Genomic DNA, 24,078 nt, shown 5'->3' with positions numbered 1-24,078 from the left:
GCAGGATGCTGAATCACGCAACAGAGCCCAGGAAAGCCTGATGCATTTCTTGACTGCTTCCTGCATGTGCATGGCTCTACCCTGCAAATCAATATCATGACTCTCATTGATACAGGTTTTTACCACCTCGAAGTGTGTATCCATTCATAAGAACCCAGGGGAGTTGTCATCTTTGGCATGAGCTTAGTTGCTAAGTGTTCCACTAAATACTTCTTGTTACTGCATAGATTTCAGGATTGGGGAATCACCTTGCAATTGATCAGAATTAAAGATCATCTCTTTTGCAAGAAAGCAAAACATGTCTGCAGGAGACAGTTGCCCTAGAAACAATGTGGGCTTACCGTTTATTATTTGCACTGTGTTTGTGCCAAGAGGTTCTAGAGTACAGTCCACCCCAGGCTGTATGAACGCAAAACAAAGTTCCTCTCACCCATGACCCATAACCCAACTCATATATAGGAAGACTATACCCAAGAGGAGACAAAATCCTGAGTTTATTGGGTTTCTCAGGAGTCGTTTCCAATTTTGGGTATGCTGAACAAGACATTTAAGAGAGCTGTGTGTCAGGACTGCTGAGCATTTTACCCTAAAAGAAAAATGGAGTCTGGTGCTGCCTCTCTGCCTACAGGGCTGGGGTGAGTAATTGCTCCCAGATTGTTCTGCAAACCATTGAGAGATTTCAAATCCCCTTCTCTGACACCTATGCAACTCCATTTGATGTCTACAGATAGTGCTAAGAGGACAACATGCTCTGAGCATTAATAGAGCACAAAAAAACCTGTCTTCTAGAGCCACCAGTTAGTGTATTGCACTGTTGCATTCCTATTCGCAACAGCAAAGAGGAAAAACAAGAAGGATCAGAGCAGCACTGCTATCTACCACTCCAAGACACTCTTTTGTAACAACACTTGCTGAGTGAGAGCCAAGGCTGTAGGAATCTAAGCCTTCATTTTAGATCTCCTACCATGTGGCAGACCCTGAATATTCATTACCTATTAAAAGCTTTGAAAGTGTAAATTCATCCTACAATCAACCAAACTGATTTATTCGCACAGCTGAGTCACACTCATTTACAGGCTGTGACCTAAATCTATTAATCTAGCACCAAAAAAAAAAAAAAGGTCTTTTTTATTTTGGTAGTATTAGTTGAACAAAGGTGAATATTTTAAAATTGTGCGTGGTGTTTCTTTCAAGCAGTGGCTGACACTGTACTAAGCCTGCCTTCCTTACTGGTCCCAAGAAGTGGTGCAGGTATTGCTTATGTTATCTGGCATGTAGTAGCCCATTTAACAAAGACTTCACAAAATCTTCATGGGAATCACATGAGCTCTTTAATAAGAGTCTCTGAAGTGCCAAGCAGCAAATATCATGGAAACCTCACCTAAAGGGAACAGTAACTCCCTCATTAATAACAGAAAGCACAATAGCCAGTTCTGACAGTGGGGAAAATTGCTCTGTTGAGAATAATGTGTTATTGGATCTAGCACCTCCTGAGTCTTTTCCTAGGGCCAAGGTAAAATTTTGATAAGCCTCTGCTGTACTTGGGAAATAAAATCACATTTTCAAAAATGACTGGAGCTTTTCGGAGTCACTGACTTTCAGCAGAATTAAAGAAGCATCAAATACAGTTTGAGGGTTTACATTTAAAATGCCATCAAAATTTAATCTTTTGATAGCTTCTCCTTTCCTTCCCATCTGATAGCCTATGACATTCCCTGAGTTCATCGCTGATACCATAAATAGCCCCATGAGCTCCTGAAGGAAGAATGAGTTTTTGAAATGTTAGTTAAAAGTTCAGTCCAGTGCTGAAATTGCCATCACAATCTAATTACAGTGTGCACTGAGGACACACTTTGGGTCTTAAAAATTCCTGGCTGGCAGTTTACTCCTAGAAATCAGTTCTTGCATGTGGGTAGTAAGATATACACGCATACATATTCAAGCAGTGTAGCACTGATATCCTATTTCATAGCCTCATGCATTTCACCTGTATTTCCTTTGTATTCATTCACTGCTGTCCACCTGTTTGCAATCTATCCGTCTGAAGAGAACATCCTTCTCCACCCTTCCCATTGCGATCTTTCTGCCCAATTAATTTAGAGAAGCCACAGGTTGGTGTTGATGATGGCACACAATCAGCATTATTGACAGCAGGTTCACCAAAATTAAGCAAGTATAATGACTAACAGACTGATTGTAAAATGGGTAAGTTTCTATCAGCAGCAAGAGTGGGAGAGAAAATACAGAAAAAAAGAGAAATCAAAGTTGAAATGGTATTTGGTTAGAGAAATACCTTCTCTGACTGGCACACATGCTATTTTCAGTGAATGACAGAAGCTCCTAAAACACTGTGAGCTTTAAAGTAGTTACAGTGCGAAAAGGGAAAGAAAGATACCAGTGTACCAGCTCAATGAGGTCAGATCACACAGCACACAGGCACCTTCAAAGGACGCCGAGAACGCCCTTCTGGGGTGTCACTTCTTCATACCTAATCCCCAAAATAAAAGGCCAGTTCTGCATCTTTGCCTCTGCAGAAGGTGCTCCAGAGGATGCTCTGCTTGGTATCCTTGTGGGCTCAGGAACCATCTCGGGCGAGGCCAACAACAGTGAATGCAAGTGTCCCTTCCGCCATCCTGTACCATACAGAAGTCTGGAAGATGAACCTGATTCTCATATCTCATCACAGAACAAAGTAAAAGGGAGAGGGTAAAAAAATCAGACCCTATGTTTCAGAGCTATTATCCATGGCAACCCTTCCTCCTGTAAAAAAGGTACTTGAAATGTGTCTCTTCACACTTCTTCCCCAAAATAGAGCCAATAGCAATTTCTTGCTATGAGAGGACAGTCTACGCTCCTACTCTCTTCACCCTGTACTGTAAATCCAGGGAATCAGTGCTACAGAATAGTGCAACATCTACAAAATGCAAGCAATGGCAAACACTGAATTAGGAGAAGTGCCACTGAACAGAACATATTACTAAAGAGCTGCTGCAGCAGCCAACTGCAATAAACCCAAGGTAATTTATAGCCACATTATTCCACCAATTCAATCAAGCAAGCTTTTCACCTGAAACGTTGTGTAAATCATTCGTGTTTATAACCACTTAGACCAACTCCTCCAAAGCTCCATTCCCTTCTAAACATGTGCTCATTTGCTATAACACAGCTAGAGCTAACTGACCACCATCATTTAAACAGGAACCACCCACCAAAAAGCACGAGCAATGACGAGTCCACAACTGAAGCTGTCCCTGAAAAAGGAAGGAATAAACTGGAAGAATAACATAGTGAGGCCAGAATATCATGCATTACTTCAAATAGTCTCCAGCAAAAAATGGCACCCAGACAGAGCTGTGATGCTGCGGAATGACAGTGGTGATTACAGTCCGTTCATGCCTTTAGGCATCATTGATTCTCATGCATTAAATACCACTGCTGCATGGTGCCCTCCTCCTCCTCATACCATTCTGTGGCCCCAGGCAGCAGACTGAGAGCAGCAATTTGGCCCAGCATGTGCCAATGCACAGAATATTCAATGCCCACCCCAAAGGAACGGCTGATACAGAAGATCACCAACCTGATACAGAAGATCACCAACCACTACCAGCTGCTCCACCCACTCAGGCAGCGGCATGGTTCATTCCTGCAGAGCACAAGCTAGACGTACCAAGAGGATGCTTCCACACACCAGGATTGTCAAGTTTCTGAAAATATTTTTAGAATGCCATGGGGGAAAGAAAACTATTGCTGGGAAAAGAAATGCAGTTCACAACAGTCATACCAGGTATACAACAAAAATACAGCAAAAGAAATCACGTGGGCCTATGTACAAAGAAAAAGCAATCTGTGCCTTGTACTTTTGGCAAAATGAAAGTAGTTTGTAAATATTTTATCTTCTCCTGAGGTTACCTGGGTGACTACCTAAATCAAGAAACAAATGATCTGCATCTGCCAGCATTCACACCAGGACAGTAACTTGACCTATGCCAAATTCACTGTACATAGCAAACTATCTTTTTGTCCATTGGAAAGACATCATGAGCTTGGTTAGAGCCAAAGCTTCCAATCTGGCTGAGAGATATCCAAAAATCCTCTAGATTACCAGTAGAGTCATCTGGCAAGGTGACTACTAGGACAGTCGTGAGGTGGTAGATTATTGATAAAGATAGTAACCTGTCACCCCCAAAGTAGCACTGGCAGTTATAGATGTATTCACCTCCAAATTTAGATTTTCCCAAATGATAGTTGTCAACAGCAGACTGTTCAAACCAATTTCATTCTTTAAACAAGACACATTGGACTGTCTGATTGGGAGCAAAAATCACAGCACTTTCCAGTAAATGCGTCCGACTGTGCAGAAGAGCTTGCATTTGGCAAAGGGCATGTAATTCCCCAGTGAGAAGGCAAGATGCAGTTTTCCTCAGTGGAAACCTCCATGCCTTGTAATTGCTCAGTAAGAAGAACAAAACTGACATTATCAAAGCTCCTTTGAAGACGTGTCCCAAAACAGTCCTCAATTCTTTATCTCAAACAATCCCATAGAGAACTGAGGAATGAAACATACAATTCACTCTTCACATTGGAGGCTAAAATTCACAAGTTTAACCAGTGTCTGGCTGCAGTAAATGAAGTCAGACTTCCTTTGCTCTAAACCAGGCAATGATCAGGCACCTGAGATCACAAGCTGTGAAAACCAATAACCAAAGAAACAAATACTCATGGGCCAAAATCCTATGTTCTCTTGTACCACCCTTTAAAGTTGTTCTTGCTTCCTGCACAAACTCACTGATTTTCTTTTCCTAAAGATTACATTCTTCTAGTCTCTTACACAGCTTGGCATTATCCATAGTTTTGCTTTATCTATTGCTTTGTTTTCCCCACAGCTCCGGATAACTGCAAGCTGAACATAACTCCAGTTAGGCAGAGGAGAGATGTACTGAATAGCATATTTTCTCTTCCTCCTACATCCACACACACAGTCTCTGCACTTGCTCTATACATAACTTGCTAAATAATTGATTTTTTGGCTTTCTTGTCAAGTACAGGAAATCAAGACCATTTTTTTCTCTTTCATGTTTCTCAGAAGAAAACAGAAAAAAATGCTTTCTGTTGAGCAAAATCTTATGTTTTGGAGCATTTTCATTTGTTTTTTTGCCAAATATTTCGATGTAAATTTTGTCAATAAAAAGCTAGCTTCAAATGGAAATATCAAGATATCATACTTAAAAAAAAAAAAAACCAGAAGGTGAGGTTAAGTACATTCCTACTTTTTTAAGGCAAAAATAATTTGCCAAACTTGTCTGAAATTTTAGGATTTTTTTTTTTCCACTCTTCACACACAAATCAGACTTGGGGTCTATACGTTACTTGCCAAAAGAAGAGAGTAAGAAAACATCAGCTTCAGCTGAGACACTGTCACACTGTTCTGTATTGCTGAGATGCTGACACACTCCAAATGAACCAACACTTCCAGTTTCTCATCACTGAATAAACACATAATTAATTGTCCACAACCTACCATAACAGTTTTATGTTGTCAACAGGTATGTCTGTTGTCAGATACGTCTGACAACAGGAAGGAACACACAGGTTTGAAATTACTTGCCAACTTCTATCGAGTATGTCTGTGGCAGAGTTAGGATACTCTGATTTGGAACAGCTTAGTCTGCAATGTTTTTTCATTATGAGAATGGATTCCCTGATGGAAAAAATCCCAGAGACACCCATTCAGAAAAGGGGAAACACTATTCAACATTGCAGGTTTTCTTTAGACCAAGACAAGCACACTGCTTCAGAGCACTCTCATCAATGAGTTGTCTTTAGCCCTCCCAGCAGCATGAGGTTCTCCCAATAAAATCAGTAGGCCAGTTCTTCAGCACTGTTTCTACCTGGGATTCCCCTCTAACAACAAATGCAAAACACTTTTCCTTCTGTTCTACAAAGCTATCCAAGCTGCTGACTCTGCTAACAAACATTAATTTACTGCATCATGAGGACATCTGTATTTACTTAAAGTTGCTGTGCACACACCTGAAGAACAGTGAAGTTCAGGATCCAATTTTTATTACACGCATGCCTCAGACTGAATCCCCAAATCACTGTCCTTGCTCTGTACAGCGCTTCAATCAGCCTCTGAAGTTGAGGGTCCTGTCTCAAAGTTGCTGCTCAGGGCTGTTCCTCCACTCACTACGGATAGCTCTCTTGTGGACAGAATCAGTCTATTGAATTAGCACTCTTTGCACAGGCACAACTGAACCTGGCGGTGCATGGATGTGGAAGAAAGCACAAGGTTATGTAGCAATTATTATGGAGGATGCATAAAGCCTGAAATAGTACTGTATAAAAATTACACTCCCATGAAATACATTTTTATGTGATACAAGATGGCTTTGCTCCATTCCAACACATCTGCTCTCATGACCCTCACAGTTCAACTAGGCTGGCCCAGCAGCCAGCACGAGGCCATCCCAGCTTGACAAGGCTGTCAGCTAGCTCATGGCCACATTGCATGCCCAGATGCATCGCTGACCACAACAGCTGCCATGTTGGCCAACCAACTCAGCAAGTGAACCAGGGCCCTCAAGAGCAAAATGTTCTTAAAAACTGAATGAAAGCAGCCACAACACCTACACAGGGTGACTACAGGCTCCCATCTTCTCCAAGCTGGATGCAGAAGGGGTCTGTTCCATACCACTGGCCACAAGCTAATGCTTGGTCTGTTGCATGATAAGCATCAAAACCAAATAAAGAACCAGCAAGAGAAATAGCAACAGAGCTAGTCTTTACTACAAGGCTGCAAATCCTATGCTCAATCCTCATTCCCTTACAGCATACAATGATCACACCGCCAAATGCAATGGGACCAGGATTCCTTGGGTCAAAATGCCAAATCTGCTCTCACTGATGCTGTCTGTAGTCCCAGTGAGTAAGGACAGCAGAATCTCTCTCTTACTACATCCCTTTTCTTTTCATTAGCACCCCTCATCCCTAGGAGCATGTGGCCTTCCACAGCTGCCTTTAACCCATTTTCGCACAGACTCTATTTTATTTTGACACCATATCACACCAGTTCAGCACAGAAGAGACTCCTGCAACAAAATTCTTCTATATGAGAGTCCTACAGCTTTCTGCTGTTCCCAATAGATAACAACGCTGAGAAAGTTGGCCTTAGTGCCATTACTGGCGTGTTCTGTACTACTTTATAGTGACAGAATATACCCTTTTGTCCCTGTGCAATATTAAGTGCCAACAATTACAAATGGTCTCTGTGTTGACATCTCTGTGGCATTTCACTTTCTGAATTGCTATTAGCTACTGTATCCTAACATATACATCATATGGTTTCACTGGGTAAAATACGTTCAACTGATCATATAGTGAAATCACCAATATTTTGGGACTGTTTCTCAAATCTATTAATACCATGCAAACATATGGACAAAGCTGTTTGTATCTGTACATTTGTTTGGGTTTTTTATTGTAACAACGGAAGTGTCATTGGAAAAGAATATCCCATGTTCCAAAAGCCATCTGGATCCCATTGGGGAGGGTCAGTTCGTCAGGAGGTGATGGAACAACACCAGAATGCCTTCAGAGGCCCAGTACAAATCTCCACAATAAATCAGGCACTGAAGATGCGCAGAATGACCCACACATAGGGAGAAATGTGAAGCATGCTTTATCAGCAAATTTGCAGCTGGTGTACCAGAAATGTGCCCCAGTTTGCAAAACCACAAAACACTGCCACAGGTTGAAGATCCCCTATAGAAAAGGGCTCCTTGCAAGCTTCGTATCCAAGGACTGCTTCCAGGAGTGCTGTACCATGACCCTGCCAGTGTGACAGAGCCTGCTGTGGGGCAGCAGGGAATGGCTCAGTTCAGAGCAGCCCTGAACTGAGAGGGAAAAGAAGTTCTGTAACAATGCAGATGTATGTGTGATGTTATGGAACACTTGAGAAGTCACATATTTGAGCATTCAAATGTAGATAATTTTTAAAATGACACCCCTCTAGAGGAAGAAATTGGTTTGGTTGACACCCCTCATTCCACCAGGCTAACAGCCTCTCCACTCCAGAACAGACAATTCCAGTACCTTTCCTTCTAATTTCGGGAAGCCTAACAGAGAAAGTCTCTACCATTTCCAAGCTTTTCACTTGACCCCCTACAACCATAACACTATACCCAAACTAAATTGTCAAAGCAGCTTTAAAATCTGAAGAGTACACTGTAATTTTTCCACATCCCTGTCCTGTGCATTGACCCTGTCTCCCTTGCAGTATTTTCATGCCACAGTTCACTCCTGTCACTCACTCTGGGGCTGAACATACTGCAGAACTGAATTGGATACAAAGCTTAGGAAGGAACCCTACTATTTTTGGTTTTAACTGCACACAAAATGTGAAAACAGCATTCATAGTTGTATAGAAACACTTGCATTCTCTCCAGGTGAGGCCCTTCAATTATACTGTGAATAAAAAGGAACTAAGATGTCTTATACAGTGCCCTGTTTATACTCACACTGCTGTTGTAAAACCATGTTATAGTACTAGTGATTGTGTCTGACACTCTCTTCTATCATTCATGTTCTTAATCACACCTTGCACTGAGTTAACTACGTTCAGCACATGGATGGATCTTTGTTCAGCAGCCAAATAAGTATCTAGGTCTGAGATCACGTGTGGCTCCTGAAATACTGCATATTTTAAGAACTGTTAGAACTTCATCTCTAGCTCTTGAGCAGACAGTCTGATTCAAAAATCAAATCAGGGATTTTAAAATATTTGTGACTATTAGCATTAAAATCAGATAAAATTAATAGGAAACAATATTGTCAACTACATAGAGAACAAAACCAATCACATTTAGTTATCTAAACATTACAAGGCAATTTATTTTCTTCCAGTTTCTTGCTGTAAAAGCATTGCTGCTGAGCATGAGTCAACTGCAAACAATGCAATTTAGAAACCAAGAAAAATCATGTATTGGGGATCACCCCCACAAATACTATATGGCAGTGGCTTGTTCCCCCTCTAAGACTTACCCTCCCTTGCAGCAGTTTTGTATAAGTCAGTTTTCAAAGCTTAATCATATTAGAGGAACAAAATCAATACGTGCTAGAAATCTGAAATCCTCCCTAGGATCTGCAAGAACAAATTTCTGAAGAGCATGCAGACATGTCACAGATGAAGAATGCCAATTTTACAATTTAACAGCATGGATTGAATCAGGCATGGAGAGGGGGGAACAGGGAGAAAAATTTACATAGAAAATATCTGGTCTTGCTAGGCAGCTGAATGTTTTAACTTCACCAGTTACATATGCTACCTTCCATACTGTACACAAAAGATGCAGTACTGTCTTCTATGCTTGATCCATATGCTAACTTTTCTCTTTACTTTTGCATTTTTGCATTTAATGGTAAGACAACACAGTAGCACTGTACCTGTACTAAATGCAAACACTAGGTAGTTGTAAGACACAGTCATTTGAATATCAAAAATTGCTATCAGAATTATTTGCCTTCCCTTTAGGCATAAAGAACTTACTATTTCAGATCACTGACCTGTATTGCAAAACACAGCAACAATCAATTCTTAACTATATATATAACCCCCTCAGAGCTCTTACCTTTGAAATGCAAAAGTATTACATAACGAATTAAACTCATGACTGCACAGCAACCTTACAGCTTCTCTCTTCGTAACAGTGCTTCAGAAAATGTTTGATTAACAGCAAGTACTAAGCTTGCTTTATGTCAGCTGTTTAGAAAAACCTGCTTAGTTTCAGGATATACCAAAAGGCTAATTTTAAACATATTCACTGCTAGTTTGTATTTAATTAGGAAGGCTACAGTGACTGTACCTTGACTAATCCATAAACTAAGTACTCCGCTGTGCCATTTCAGAACTGCATTTTTTCCAATTCACTGTAAATGATATGAAATATCTGGGTCATTAGCAAATATAGTTTTAAGGAGTCTAAATGTGTGGCAGCCTTGCTGCTATCTAGAGAACACCATCACATAGGAATGTTCTTTGCATCCTCATTACATCTAGGCAAATATTTTCTTTTTTCTTTCAGTAATTATTTCCAGGAAAAGCAGAGAAGAAAGAAGTCATAACTCTTTTCTGCCTCCATTATCAGAATGGCAGTATCACTTGGTAACACCCTAATACTTTTCTTTCAATGTCTCAGTGCCAAAGTCTCTTTTTCTCGTGGCTGCAGGTTAAGTCCAGAGCATACTGCATATTATCAAGAAGGTATGAACTAGTTTGTCATCAGGCACATTGATGTAAATTTGCAGTCATTCCATTAATTTCTGCGTGCAACTCTGAACTGCAACACTACAGCTAGGAGCCTGAAATTCACCCAGACCATTCAGAAAGACTCCATGTTGTCATGCAGTGAAATTACACTCCTGCTCTTGACAGGACAAGCTAGTTACGGAGTGGTTACAATAGAAGGGCTGTGTTTAGAGCATGACCTCATCAGGTGTCCCTGAGAGACATCTGAGAGCAAGTCAATATGGAGCATCAGGACTGTCATTAAACTCTGCCAGAAGCCACAATCTACTACCTGGGCAGCACTTGAGGTTGACGCCTTTAATTTCAGCCCAGAATGGAGATGAATGGAAGCGACTAAAATTAGCAACAAACATCTCCCTATTTCAACAGTTTCTTTTGGCCAGAAAGTTTCATTTGTTCATGTGAAATATGTGAACTTGTTTTCAGCTACTTCTACACCGCTCATAAACCATTGACTTCAAGTGAATTACTGTCCACTCACAAGAATAATTGATATTAGCCTATAGATTTTATTAGCTGTTCAAGCTCCTCAGGTGTGACACTGCTTCAAGTTGATGAGCATCTGTTGATCTTACCATGACAAAGATGACCGTCTAAGTACCTGTATGGTTTGCACACCTCCAAAAAGTGATTACGTATCTCAAAAAGAAGTTGTCAACTTGTTCAGCGTGTTTCACTTGTTGCTGAAAACTGAATGTAGAGTTTAAATAGAATCTGGCATAATGAAACATCAACTGGCACTATCCTGAAATACACATTCACACAATCCACCGCCAGAACTGGGGCTTGCTGAACATGTCACTCACAATGCTCCTAGACACTCGGCTGCTAGTGCAACTATCTTCCCAGTGAAAGGGAACCAGATGGTGAGCGACTCTTGGCATTTTTCAATGTTATGTGAAGTGTTTCTTCAGCTAGTGAGTACATTCCATCCAGTCAAGTCGCTTTGGAAACAGCCCTTCATGTCTTTCTTCAGATTTCTCCACAAACGGCAAACAGACCATTCAACAGGAGAGCAAGGCCTAAGCCTGCTATTTTTAAGCACCGAACCAAAAGTCTCAGCAAGGAATTTCTGTTGTCGGTGGAGATAAAGAAGCACCTCTGAAGAATTTATTTCATCCTTGGGTCCTGTAACACCCTCTGAGTGTTCAATTGCTCATCAGTGACCATGGAGGAAGATTAATTTAGACAACTCAGTTAAACGCCTACAGTCAGATGGGACGAACAGAGGCCAAAATGCCAAACTGTTTAAAAGCCTAAGTTCCACAAGTATTTGTATGGGCAAGCAGTGATCGACAGCTAGCCTGGTCTGCTGTTAATTCAGGCACCACAGCAGGAATTTAGAGACATTATTCTGCTCCTGGATCTGCCAAATTAACATGGCCAAGTCACTTCTTCCTCTAGTGGAACTACATGCCTTGTAGGGCAAAGCAAATTTTGCAAACAAACTTGCTAGAAGTGCTTCCACGGCCAAAACACCTTACCTAAACAGCTGCTCTGAGGCAATTGCTAATCTGCTGCAGTAGACTCTCAATGACTGCGTGGCAAGAGGAGGATTTTCGTGTGCATGGGAAAGGCAGAAGGGAATGGGGTACAGTAGCGATGGTGCAGTCTTAAAGAAGAAAAGCATCAAGCCATTAGAAGCAGAGGCCTCAAAAGCCCACTAAAAAGTAAATTAGTAAAAAAAAAAAAAAAGTAAAAAAGTTAATAAGAAATGTTAAAGTTCATTATTTTGACTGAGCAGGTAAGGACTACTTTGCTTGAACAGAAAGCTGCTGCCTTGCTGCAATGTTTTGCCTTGGGGCAGTTTTCAGAGAGTTGTTATCTTTCAGGAATGATAAATTTCAGCATGTTGACTACACACACACACAAAGAAGAAAGAAAAAGGAAATGGAAAGAAAAAGAAAAAACAGAAAAGGCTACATTCCCTACACAGTCCAAGCTACAAGCCCTACTGAAGTTGCTGTTAAGAATTTATAAGCTCTGAATTTTGGATGGTGGTAGCTCTGAGGGCATAGAGAAGAGGTGGAAAGCTGTGTGTATCAGGTTGGCACAACTGAAGGCACAGATACTCTCTCATTTCACAAACATAACCCAGGGCTACTGTTGGTAAGACTCAGAATTATTCAGGCTACAATGCTACAAAATAGGATCCTTCCTGTGGTCAGATAAATTACATAAACAGAAGGAGCAAATAACTTACACACGAAGGCAAATCCATCTTTCACTGATACCAATGGAAAGACTTCTTTTGAATGTAAGGGAGCTGAGGTGGATCAGGCCCAAGAAGTGTAGCATGTTCAAATGTATAATTAATTGTATAATTCAAATAATTCAAATGTATAATTAAATGACAGTAAATATGTTCTAATGTGTTAAAGGGAACTGCTCTCTAGCAGTGTCTCCTCAGTTTAATTTTATGAGATGCACTCCCGCGCAGAGCTTATTAGGTTCCTGCAGATGCAAGGTTGAAAGCACTGTGCTGTATGGGTGAATAGATTCTCACCATCTCCAAACATCAACTGCGATTCATCACACATAAAGTTCATTTTTAACAAGACTTAAAACCAGACTACAGTGGTTGTTCTACAGTAAATCTGCACTTGGAAAATTGATTCTGTATTTCTCAAGCAAGCCTTTTTTGGTGATTTACAAATCTCAGCTCCTTCGAAGCCAAGGGACTGCTAGCCAATGACTACAATAGACACAGGGAAGTAAACCAGAACAAGTTATATTATAATCCTGATAGATATATAGGTAAGACTTCTCTGTCCCAGTTTTGCAAATATTTTATCAAACACTGCCAGTTAGAACTGAAGAAAATACAAAGAATGCATTTCTCATCACTGGTAATCTTTCCCCTGCCTGCCCAGTAAGCCAGCCCATCCTGAAACCTAGATACTACCACTGACAACTGGTACTTTTCTACTGCCGTCATTGTTGAGATTTCCAGTTTTCTCTTCCTTTCCATTCCATTTAAACAATTTCCAACTAATATACTCCAATTCATTCTAAGATTATGAGATCATCACTTGAGTCCTCCTTTGCATCTTACAGAACCTGCTCCCCTCTCACAACCTTACAGATTCTAAGACCAAAAAGGATTGTTACAATCATCAATGCCATCCTGCTGCAAAACAGGCGGTGGAATTGGATCAGTGCTGCAAGAGGAAGCCACTGATCTGCCTCCAAGTAAATGCAGTAGTGCAAAAAGCATTTCTGATGCAGTGTATCTGGCAGTAAGGATTTAAAAATACTTCTATTAGTTTATATAAAATTATACAATTTACCAAGAGACAAATAAAACCAGAAATTAATAAAGCTCTCTACTATTACTCATTTCTACTCCTTATTTTGCTCGTTAAAGCAAGAAACTCCAGCTTCTCATTAAGAAAATGTTTAACAGACCTGTGACTATCTGCAAGCAATAAGCCTTCTGTCTCCTAGTCTTCTGATTTCATTCACAAGCTGTGTTTCATTACCAGCGGTAAGCCAAAAATAAGTAATTTGTTCCAACAATTACTGTGAATTCACTCCGGTTTTGCTGTCTCTTTGGCATCCCTTTATAAACTACTGTTTTATTGGGTCCTCACATTAATTTATTTTATTGTACTTTAAAAGGTCAGCTGATACTGGTTTTCTGAGTCCTATCCTAGTCCCAACTCCACACCCCCTCCCTGGCTCCCAAAACTGCTGGGGTATATTGTGAAGCATCGAACAGTTAAGTGCAGTATCCTGAGAGTTCTCCTAGGGAAAGGAAGCATTTCTTGCTAGTTAATTTTGTTGGACCTGCAGCCCTTTATTGAATCACTTAAGGGAACTGTTTCAAACCAAATGCATGTCATTACCCTCACAGACGCTGGCCTGAATCCCCCTTTCATTTACACTGATGTCGCGGATTTACAGTGGTCCCACTGACGCAACGGCTCCACTGAGACCAGCGGCGCGACTCCAGATTTGCGCTGTGTCACCGAAGGGCTGGAGGGGGTCCTGGCTTCCAACCGATCACCTGGGGGTTTTGGGGCGCCCCTCGGCTGGTGCTTCTCTGACTGTTCAGACACTGATGCGCTTCACCTGCCCGCGGGCAAGGCCGGGCCAGCGCCGGCACCGCACTGATGGCAACGCCGGCCGGCGCCCGGCTGTGCCTCCCTCAGCCCGGGGCTCGGCTCCCAAATACCCCACGGAGCCTGGTTCCCCGGTGAGGACGCAGCTCAGCCAGGACAGAGAAAGCCCGTGTTGTCACCAGAATAAATACACCTCCCCGAAAGGCACAGCGACCCCCGAGCACTGGGACGGCCCCGGGAGGGTCCGGTTCCTCCACCCCAGGGGACCGGGAGCCAGGTCAGCCCGGGGGATCTGGGCCGCCCTGAGGGAAGGGGGAGGCTCCGGGACCCCCTGAGGGAAGGAGGGATCTGGGCTGTGTTTAGGGAGGACCCTGCGGGACAGGGGGAGGGCGACTGGGTGGCCCTGAGGGAACGGGGCTCCAGGCCGCCATGGGGAGGGCTCTGGGGCTCCCTGAGCGACGGCGGGAATCCGGGCGGCGATGAGGGAAGGTGGGTGACGGGGGCTGCGGGCGGTCCTGGTGGGGTCTGGCCAGGCAGAGCCGTGGCCCGCTCCCCGCACAGCGGGAGCAGCAGGTGAAAGTGGCGCGGCTGCCCCGGGCCAGGGCAGCGGGCCGGGCCGGGCCGGGCCGGGCGTGGGGGCCGGGGGTCGCCCCACTCACCTCATCCCCTTGGCCGAACTGCAGCCCCAGCGCGACGAAGTGCTCCACCCGGATGAAGCCGTCCGCATCCTCGTCGCACACGTCGAAAACCTCCTTGAGCTTCCGCAGGAACCGCAGCAGGCTCGCCGGCTCCATCGCGGGCATTAGCTGGAGGCCGGCGGCACGGCCGCGGCCGCAGCAGCCATGATCGCCCGCGCCTTCAGCGGGTGCGTGACATCAGCTCCGGGGAGCGGGGCGGGAGGGACAGCGAGAAGGAGGAGGGAGGGATGGAGGAGCGCGGAGGGAGGACGCGAGCCCCGGGCGGAGGGAGGGAGCGAGGTAAGGGAGAACAATAGGGCAGAGCTGGAGGATGGAGAGGCAGAGGGAGGGGGCGGTGGGAATCGGCGCTCGCAGGGGCGGGGCCGCCGCCAGGGGGCGCCGCGGTGAGGGGAGAGGCGCCGCCGGGGCCGGGCGGGAAGCGGGGCCGGAGGGGAGTGTGGTGGCCGGGGGGCGGGGGCGGGGGCGGGGGCGGGGGGCCGCGGCAGCCGGGCGGGGAGAGGGGGGAGAGCGGAGATAAACGCGATAGCGGGCGGGGACGGTTTGCGGGCAGCAGCGGTGGGGAGTTTCCCTAGGAAGGAAAATCGCCACAGGGAGAGGGAGTGGGGCAGGGGGAGCGAGGGAGGCCGGATGGCGAGGAGAGCACGCTCCCCTCCAGCAGCTGGCGGACAGCAGGCCCGGCGCCCGCTGGGTTCCTTTCCTGGCTGTCCCAGTCCCTTCACTGCCTCGCACCTCGGTCCCTCTCCCCACCACCCAAAATAAACCACCAGACACTACAATGTCTCCTGAGGAAAAGCCATTGATCCAGGACTGAAGATGTCCAGGCTAGGGGGAGAAAAGCAGAGTGTAGAGAGTTAAGGGGCAATTAAGGAAAAGGAGGACAAGCAGAGATTCCCGTGCTCCATTGTGCTCAAGTGACCAGGCAGAGCCATGCAGAGGCACTCCTCATGGCTGGGTTTGGCTTAGGACAGACACTGTTCACCCACGCTTTAATGAGACATAGCTGCTAATGAAGGGATGTCCCTGCCTTTGCAGGATTCCTCATTAAAGCCTTCCACAACCACTGTGCTCCATGGCTGGGTTATAAGCATGTAAAATGATCTCCCTCCTCTGTCCCTTTTCTTTCTTAGAGTTTTTTGGACTGCTTTTTAGGTCCACAGCCGTGAGCTGCCAGAGGGAAGACCAGGAATGGTTCTGGTTCCTACATGGTGCCACAGACCAGGAATAATGGGGCAGCATCTTGGGGAGGAAGGAGCACTGGCTGAGTCAGGCTCAGGTACTTACTGCCTCTGCCAGTCGTTGCTGAGCACAAGTGACCATCCATCACTGAGTGATGTTCAGTAGGTGATTGATAAAGCTGTCCACCTAAAATGACCATGAAAGTGCAGCAGGTTTTGAATTGAGACAGTATCCATTCATTTGCTTCTTGCAGTAAGAGAGGTCCATATGGCCCTTAGCAACCCTGAAAAATCCCATGATTAGAGCAAGCTAGTCAAATTCATCTCTTTTCTTGGAACAAATAGGAGTGTTCTCCTCAGGAAGTTTTGTTTCTTGGAGCATGAGTCTCTCATCCCTTTTATGTGCAAATTCAGGGTTGAGAAGAGGCTGACTTGACAGCCCTGTAGGCTATAAGTCAGCTGTCAATCAACACCACAGTGACAGCATATACCGCACTAGCAATACAGCTCCCCACATATCCAGTCTCTGACACAGAGATAAGGAGCTGGTTCCACAGCCCCTGCCACCTTGACATTCCTTTAGTTTTACAAGAAATACAGAAGAGTTCTCCTGTTCCCTTACTGATGTACAAAAGGGTCTTTCCAGACAGGAAAAAAAATCAAAGTGCAGAGATCAGATACAACCCTTGGGAAGCAAAGAGTTTATGAAGAGATGTGAGGAGATCTGAAAGAGAAAAGGGAAGCAAAATATTTGATCAGCAAACTTCTCTGAAGTTGTCTAGTTAGAGCAGGATTCTTAAGATGTGGGGACGTTTAGCTTTTATCGCAGGACCCTTGAACCCTTCAGGTTACACGGGAATTGAGCTTAGCATACCCCTCAGGGGCACCTATTCAAAGTATTCAAAAATCTGTCAGCTGGTACCCCTCAGAGTTGTGAAAAGTACACCTATGTGGCATCAGCTATTGTTAGTCTAACTGCTCTGGAGTTCAACCTCTTCAAGGCTTCAGAGCACATCTGTGTCATTGTCCCACCCTCTTTGCTGAGATTGCCTCAGAGTGCCTCCTTGCACCATCTGCATCACCTCTCTGTGTGCAGGTGGGCAGCTGTACCATCCCAGACAGGGAAGTGGAGTCACACTAAGTATTGTGGGGGGAAAAAAAGGAATGTTTATTCCTGTTTGCCATGACCAGAGAAGGAATTCCCACACCTCACAGGGGTCATGCTCTGTCTCATGGAATCCCGTTAATTTCCACTGGCTCTCCTTTATCTCCTGCTGGAGAAAGAAGGAACTTGGTCTAGATATGCAAGTAAGCGGCAACATAGATTTAGACCAAAACTATCAGCATTAAAATATGTATCATTCTTGCATTAACCGGGGAAGGGGGGGAGAGAGAAAAAAAGCTCCAGGTATAGACACTACAGTTTGGGGAGTTAGTACTGAAGTCTGAGAACTGCCACAGACAGATCAAGTGCCAGAGCACACTGGAAGCAAGCCAATAGGAGAGCTGAGGAGGCTGTAGAAGCTGTCATTGTAAAGAGCTGAATATTTTGAGCAAAGATCTGACAGCTGGGAGATGATTTGACAGCACTGAACACAGGAGAACTAGGGTGTGAGATGTTGTCAATAAAGGTCCAGGATCTGAAAGCTGGGGGTGCCCCAAGTGTGCTAAAGTCAGGACACTGAGCTGAACACGTGCCACACACTTGCTGGGCAACTGCACTGGCAAGGTACAGTTTTTAAGGCTGAATCAAGGAGGAGGTCAATTTTTATTGCCAGTGGATGTAGCTGACATTACTCCTTGCTGAACTCTGCCTCTCCAGTTCTAGGTAGAACATGTTCGCTAGTACCAGTGGGCTATTTTTCTTTACTGGTATACCAAAATACTTGTTTCATCAGAGATGTTTGGCAACTTCTTCATTTGGCTCATGCACTATGTGGAATAAATATTTCACATGCTGCAAATCTAGTTTTCTGAACTTGAAATATGACCAGTGGTGGTGCTACCATATTTTCCTGTTAAGACTAAATAAAGAGGAAACATTTCATTGAATACCACAGGCCATGGCTGTCATTTGCAGGGTTTCTTTATAATCAGCTGCTTTTCCATCAATGTCATTTCCACTTATATATCAAATTGTAATCTGGTGTCAGAAACAGTATCTAAGGACTGCATTCCCCAAGGCTGATGACCTCTTCTACAATTCTGGTTGTGTTCCAGCATATAGTAGCAACATCTTGAGACCCAGCCTCTCAGAACAGCTTCATAGCACAATTTCTTTTTATAGTATACATTATGTAACCCTCATTGAATATTTGGCTTCTAACAGTCTTACTGTATTTTGATCAAATCCTGTTTCCCATTGACTACTGTAGCTTTGATTAGCACCATAACAGATGTGCTTTATCAGTTGTATATTCTCTTTGATTTTAAGTGTCATAAAGAACAGATAACAGGCAGCAAGAACTAGCTTACTAATACTCTTGCCTTGCCTGAAAACTTAAAAATATTCTTAAAAGGTAACGGGGTTTTCACAGGCTAGCTTAATCAGGTATGGCATAGAAGCAAGATACTTGATTTTTTTACTGCTATTTTCTCTAATCTTTTTTCTATTATAAAAAGTTAAACAACAACAACAACAACTTAGAAATTTTGGGGAAATGTTTCAAGAAGCAAGGATCTTCCTTTGAAATTTTCTACTTGCTAAAGGACCTCACCTTGTAAAAGTTTTAGTGGTTTAATTTTACATAGTATGAATGCTCTTGCTCGATTTCAACAGCACTCTTACCAGATTATGAATTAGCTATGTGCACAACTCTGCTAGATGAGCCTAGCTAGACAGCTAACTGCAGTTACCTCAGCAAATGCACCAATGCCTTATTTGTTTCTTCTTACAACACACGTACTACCCTCAGAGACGTTGATCAAAGTTTTAAGGATAGGCAGGGAATACATCATTTGAAAAAGAGCGTGCCTAAGTACAAATCACAATATCGAATGGTATGTTCTGGTTAAAGGAGGCTAATTTAGCTGTTATTTGCAACTATAAAGCCTCGTTGTAATTGGGGCTGTGGTCAGAAAGACCAAAATATCTTTTCTCATGAAGTTATGGCTAAATTAAATAATCCTCTGTAACGGTTCACATAAAGCCATTTCCACTGTGAATTCATAGGATCAAACTCAGGCTTCCAAGTGCTGACCAGGCATTTCCAGGGACAGCACCAGGCACACGGCTGCTAACGCCAGCATGTTCCCATGGTGTTTGAAGGTCTCCTTACCCCACCAAGTGGCCAGCCATTTCACTGCACTTTTGTCACCAGCCAAGAGACAACATCGCTGGCCACCTTGTGTACGGCAGCAAGGTAAGGCTACTGTAGTTGGTAAGAAAAATAACACGTAAAACAGAGGCGAATGAATAGTATGGGATAAAGCAAGCTTTATTCCTCTTCCAAGAAGTCCCACAGTCCTCCAAATGGCCTGGGACCAAACCTCTCTTTCTGGTACATTCCAGAAGCCTCCCTGCTGCCTTCTCTTAGGGAAAGGACAATACCCGTCAGGTTTTCTCTGAAGAGCTCTAAGCAGTTGGGTAGACTTACATTTGCCTCAGATTATAACGTGCAATGGCATCTGGCAACCTCCTGAAAGCATTAATGGTGCTAGAAAGCGTCTGACAGTTGCCACGCCACTAGGTCACTTCTGTCCCTCAGTGCTTCAGGAAGAGATCTTCACTCCTTCACAGGCGAGTCTGGGTACAATGAAATGTTTAAGACTTCAAGGCAACCGTGTAAAAAGGAGACCAACTGTAGTAGCTACAGTCAAGTTATTTTCAATTCCTACCCCCAAAAGAGCTGTCAAGAGATGCACAAACATTCCTCTCTGGCTCTAACAAGCAAATAACATCAACAGACCTAAGCCCCAGACCCTTGAGGGGAATGACTTTTATTTTTTCCCTTTCCCTCCCTCAATTTACTTTTAAAAAGTAATAATCATCATCTAGCAAATCCTCTTGCAGCTGTTAAAGACTGAGGGTGCACCAGCCAGTGTATTTTCTTTAAGCTAACAACTCACCCATAACACAGCATATGAACTGTTCAGTAAGTTATCCCTTACTGCTTCAAATGAAGTTTCTAAAATTTTGCTTATTTTGTCCTATCCAAGATGAACTACACAACATCTGAATAAATATGTTCCATCTGCAGTTTTATTACAGCTGACTACCGAATGTAATTCCCAGATATTGCTGTATTTAGCAATGAGATCTGGGACAGAATAATAAAATTAGAACATGATATACCATACTGATGCTAAAGCCAAACAGTGATTACTTGTTCTGTCTCGAAACAGATTGTGTAAACTGAATCCAAGTTGGCTGACTAATAGGAGATAAAGGACAGAACAAAAATATTTATGCAAGAGAACCTAGGTGCAGCATCATTACTGCTGTGACCATCAATGGACCAAATCGGCTGTGGGGCTAATGGTGATGAGCAGTCTGACTGTTTCAAAGACAGACTGCAACCAGCTTGCTTGCAGAGAAACAGTCCTGAAAAGAACACTTTAGGAACAGAGAAGCAATTAGAAAAGCAGCTTAACCAGGCTGGTTCTATCAGCCTTTATAATTGCCTTCAAAAATGATTGTGGTAGGCATTATCAAATCTACTGACTACAGCTTGCAGATGGAATTATTCCAGCTGTCTCTTATGCTTAGATTATTCACAGCATTTTAAAACTGATACAGCTCTATTCATCACAGTATCTACCTATAAATTTTGGTATTGAGACTGAGGAGTAAAATTAGGGGAGAACAGAAATGAGTTCCTGGATTTGAATCAGCCTCAGCAAAAGTATGATTTTTGCCTCCCTGCCCTACAGTCGCTCTGGCCTTATTTGTTCGTCCCCTGTGCATCTGTAGTTGCTTTTGCCTGCATGACATCCAAGTGAATGTTTTGGATGAGTTGTACGTATTCTAAAACCCTGCCTTACCATGAGAGTACTTTGGATTCAGATTTGTGCAGTGCATTAGATGGAAATACTGAGCAGCAGAGCCACAGTGAGACATTTGCTGGAACTGGATATTATCTGGATGTTTTTGGTCTTCTAAGACATCCCAACCTCCTCCCTGCAGTATTGTAGCCACAGAATAAACAAAACCAAAGCTCTGGGCCACAAAAGTACCTAATAAGTGGAAAGCCCCCTTTCTGAACTGAGGCCTGATATACTAATCTCAAGGTAGATTGTTTGCAGTGCTTGCCCAGTCCCTGCAACAGCGGGCAAGGAGGGGTTATTCTCTGGCTCATTGTTCCGGAGGTCCCTATAATAGGAGAAATCTTTCATAGTCACAGAATCATTAAGGTTGGAAAGGACCTGTAAGATCATCAAGTCCAACCATAGTCCATCTCTCGCTTTCCAGTTTGTGGGACCACCCAACACTGACAGCTAGCTAAGATAAATTAGCACAATGCCATGCCCTTTTAGTGCTTTGGTTTTCAACCTCTAGTGGGGGGGGGGGGGGGGTGTGGGTGGAAGGCGTCAAAATATGCTGTAGAGCATGTCCTGAAGACTAACCATTTAGGACTATTTCAGACCAAGGCTGGAAATTCTGAAGTCCCCCTATGGGACACAGCCTGCCAATATTCCCATCTGTTTTAGACCACTGTTATAGTTAGTGCATCAATTCTGCAAATGCTCTGCTTATGCTAGCCACTGAATTATATTACTTATCAGATACAAGTGAAAAGTAATGGTCAATACATGAAATTTGTAAGGGTGCTTTGCTTTCCTTGGAAATACTTTACGTGAGGGGTTCATGAACTGAGATAGGTTGAAACCCCCTGCATTAGGCCATTCATACTAACACACTTTTACTCCTGCAGATATATCCAGCGTAGTTACCTACTACCTCAATCACCAGCCAGTTAGAAGAAAGAAAAAAAAAAAAATCCCCCCCAAACAGTGACCAGAATGGTACATTTGCTCCTCCACAAGAGCTAAAGCTACTCCTTAACTACCAAACCTATTATATAGCAAATACCAAGAACAGTTTTCAGAGAAACCTTGCAAGGGCGAACTGTGCTCTACTCAAATTCTTACTATTCCTTCATCACTGTCTGTGGATCAGATAAATTACTACTCCTTTCCTGAATCCCTTCTGGAAAAACATGAATATACCCCAGAGTTCAGAAGTGACACACACAAATTGTGCTGCCCTACAGCAGAATGTTTACAGGATAATAGACATAACATGACAATGAAGAAGTGCTCCAAGATTTCCATCTTGCCTCAGTACACAGATGTTCTTCTTTTGTTGTGGCTTTGAATCCTGAGATAAGCAGATGTTGCAACATTTTAAAATGTTCATCCTCTGAAAAAAAAGATAACCCACAGCTACATGCCCACTGTTAAGCCTCAAACTTTAAAGACATAAAATCGATGAGCATAATGTACCAAACTCCCTTTAGAAGCAGCTTATGTGATTCACTCTTCCTACGGCAAAAATATTCCATGCCAGATTAGTTACATTAGCCACAAATATTGTGCCTGCACAGATACCCCTATGGTGGCAAATGGGGCAGATCTTTTGCCTCCTGCATTCATCTGTCCACAACAGTCTCAACCTCTACTACATAGGAACAGCCGTAAAAGCCAGACCAAAGGTCCATCTGTCCCATATCCTCTGTGTACCAGTGACCATGAGGCACGGGTACACACTGGTTTAAGACATAGTGGATGCATCAAGTGACCCTTCCCCATTATATCCTCCCAGATCCAGCAAAATTGAAAGGAAAAAACCCAAAGACACCTGTTTATCACACAGTGGATAACTTTTACGTTTCTTTCTCTGGCTTAGAAAAGATAGAGAGTTATACAAAGCCAAAATTGTTCATGCTGAAGAGGCAGTGCTGAATTATTGATTTTTAACACAGTTAGATCTGTTTCTATGAAAATTATCCTCAACTGGTGGTAAGCAAAATAAGTCAGTGGCTCTCAGGCTACCTATAGCAATCAAAGCCTGCAGCTGCAAAGGATCGAATACAAACATTGGGCTGTTTTCTTTTGACTGGTCCAGCATCTGTAAAAAATCTTATTAATATTTAGAATGATTCATTCTAATGGATTTGCCAAGTGAGAGCCCTTATCTGGAAATAGTGCACTGCATGAAATGAAAATGGACAAAGTATGTCACTGCTAATCAGATACACAGCAGGACTTGAACTCCTTTCAAGGCAACCAATTTCTTACAGCATCTGCTGGACAGGTGACCTACCTTTGTGATTATCTAGAGCTGTGATGCACCAGTTACAAAGCCTTTGGTGAAAGAAAATGAAGGAATCTTCCTTGATATTAAAGAATTGCTTTTTTGTTGTGTGCATTTAAATGGATGCTATTTAAGAGCCTGTCTCCATGGGCAAGTATTTTTATTCTAACATGTTTAGACTTGGCATAGCCCCTAAAACAAACAAATCATTACCACCAGCCTTCTTGAAACCATCATTTTTCCTCATAAACCATTTCTCTGCCAGCAGAAAAACCTGCAGAAGCTAAAACAAAGCAGGACAACAAACAGATGTCTCAGGCCTATCACTGAGCACAAGCTCTAGGCAATGTGAATGAATGTCCCATTTGATAAAGAAGCATAAGAACAGCAGTAAATGCTGCTTTCTGGAGATACCATCTTCTCAATTCTCTCCCTCTATCAAGCCCTATAGTATTAGTTGTTTAGGCACAATGTAAAGTATTGTATATAACAGAATTCAGGACTACAAGCCAAGTCAAACTGCCCAGGCTCAGACACACTTACTTGCTTGGCAAGTTATTTTAACATATTCCAAGAATGCAGA

At 43.3% G+C, this 24,078-nt stretch overlaps 1 protein-coding gene across 1 annotated transcript in view; it reads right to left on the bottom strand.

Moving 5' to 3' along the window:
- RAB11FIP4 (RAB11 family interacting protein 4) overlaps window positions 1-15,170 on the bottom strand; it is a 124,369-nt gene extending 109,199 nt beyond the window's left edge. The window contains exon 1 of the mRNA XM_059828215.1: window positions 15,027-15,170. Within this exon, the coding sequence (XP_059684198.1) occupies window positions 15,027-15,170 (144 nt within the window). The remainder of the gene's footprint in view (window positions 1-15,026) is intronic.
- Between the last annotated feature and the right edge of the window lie 8,908 nt (window positions 15,171-24,078).

This window comes from Gavia stellata, chromosome 22 (assembly GCF_030936135.1).
Source record: "Gavia stellata isolate bGavSte3 chromosome 22, bGavSte3.hap2, whole genome shotgun sequence".
Classification (NCBI taxonomy): Eukaryota; Metazoa; Chordata; class Aves; order Gaviiformes; family Gaviidae; genus Gavia; species Gavia stellata.
Note: the sequence above shows the minus strand (reverse complement) of the source record. Positions and strands in the feature narration are given on the sequence as shown.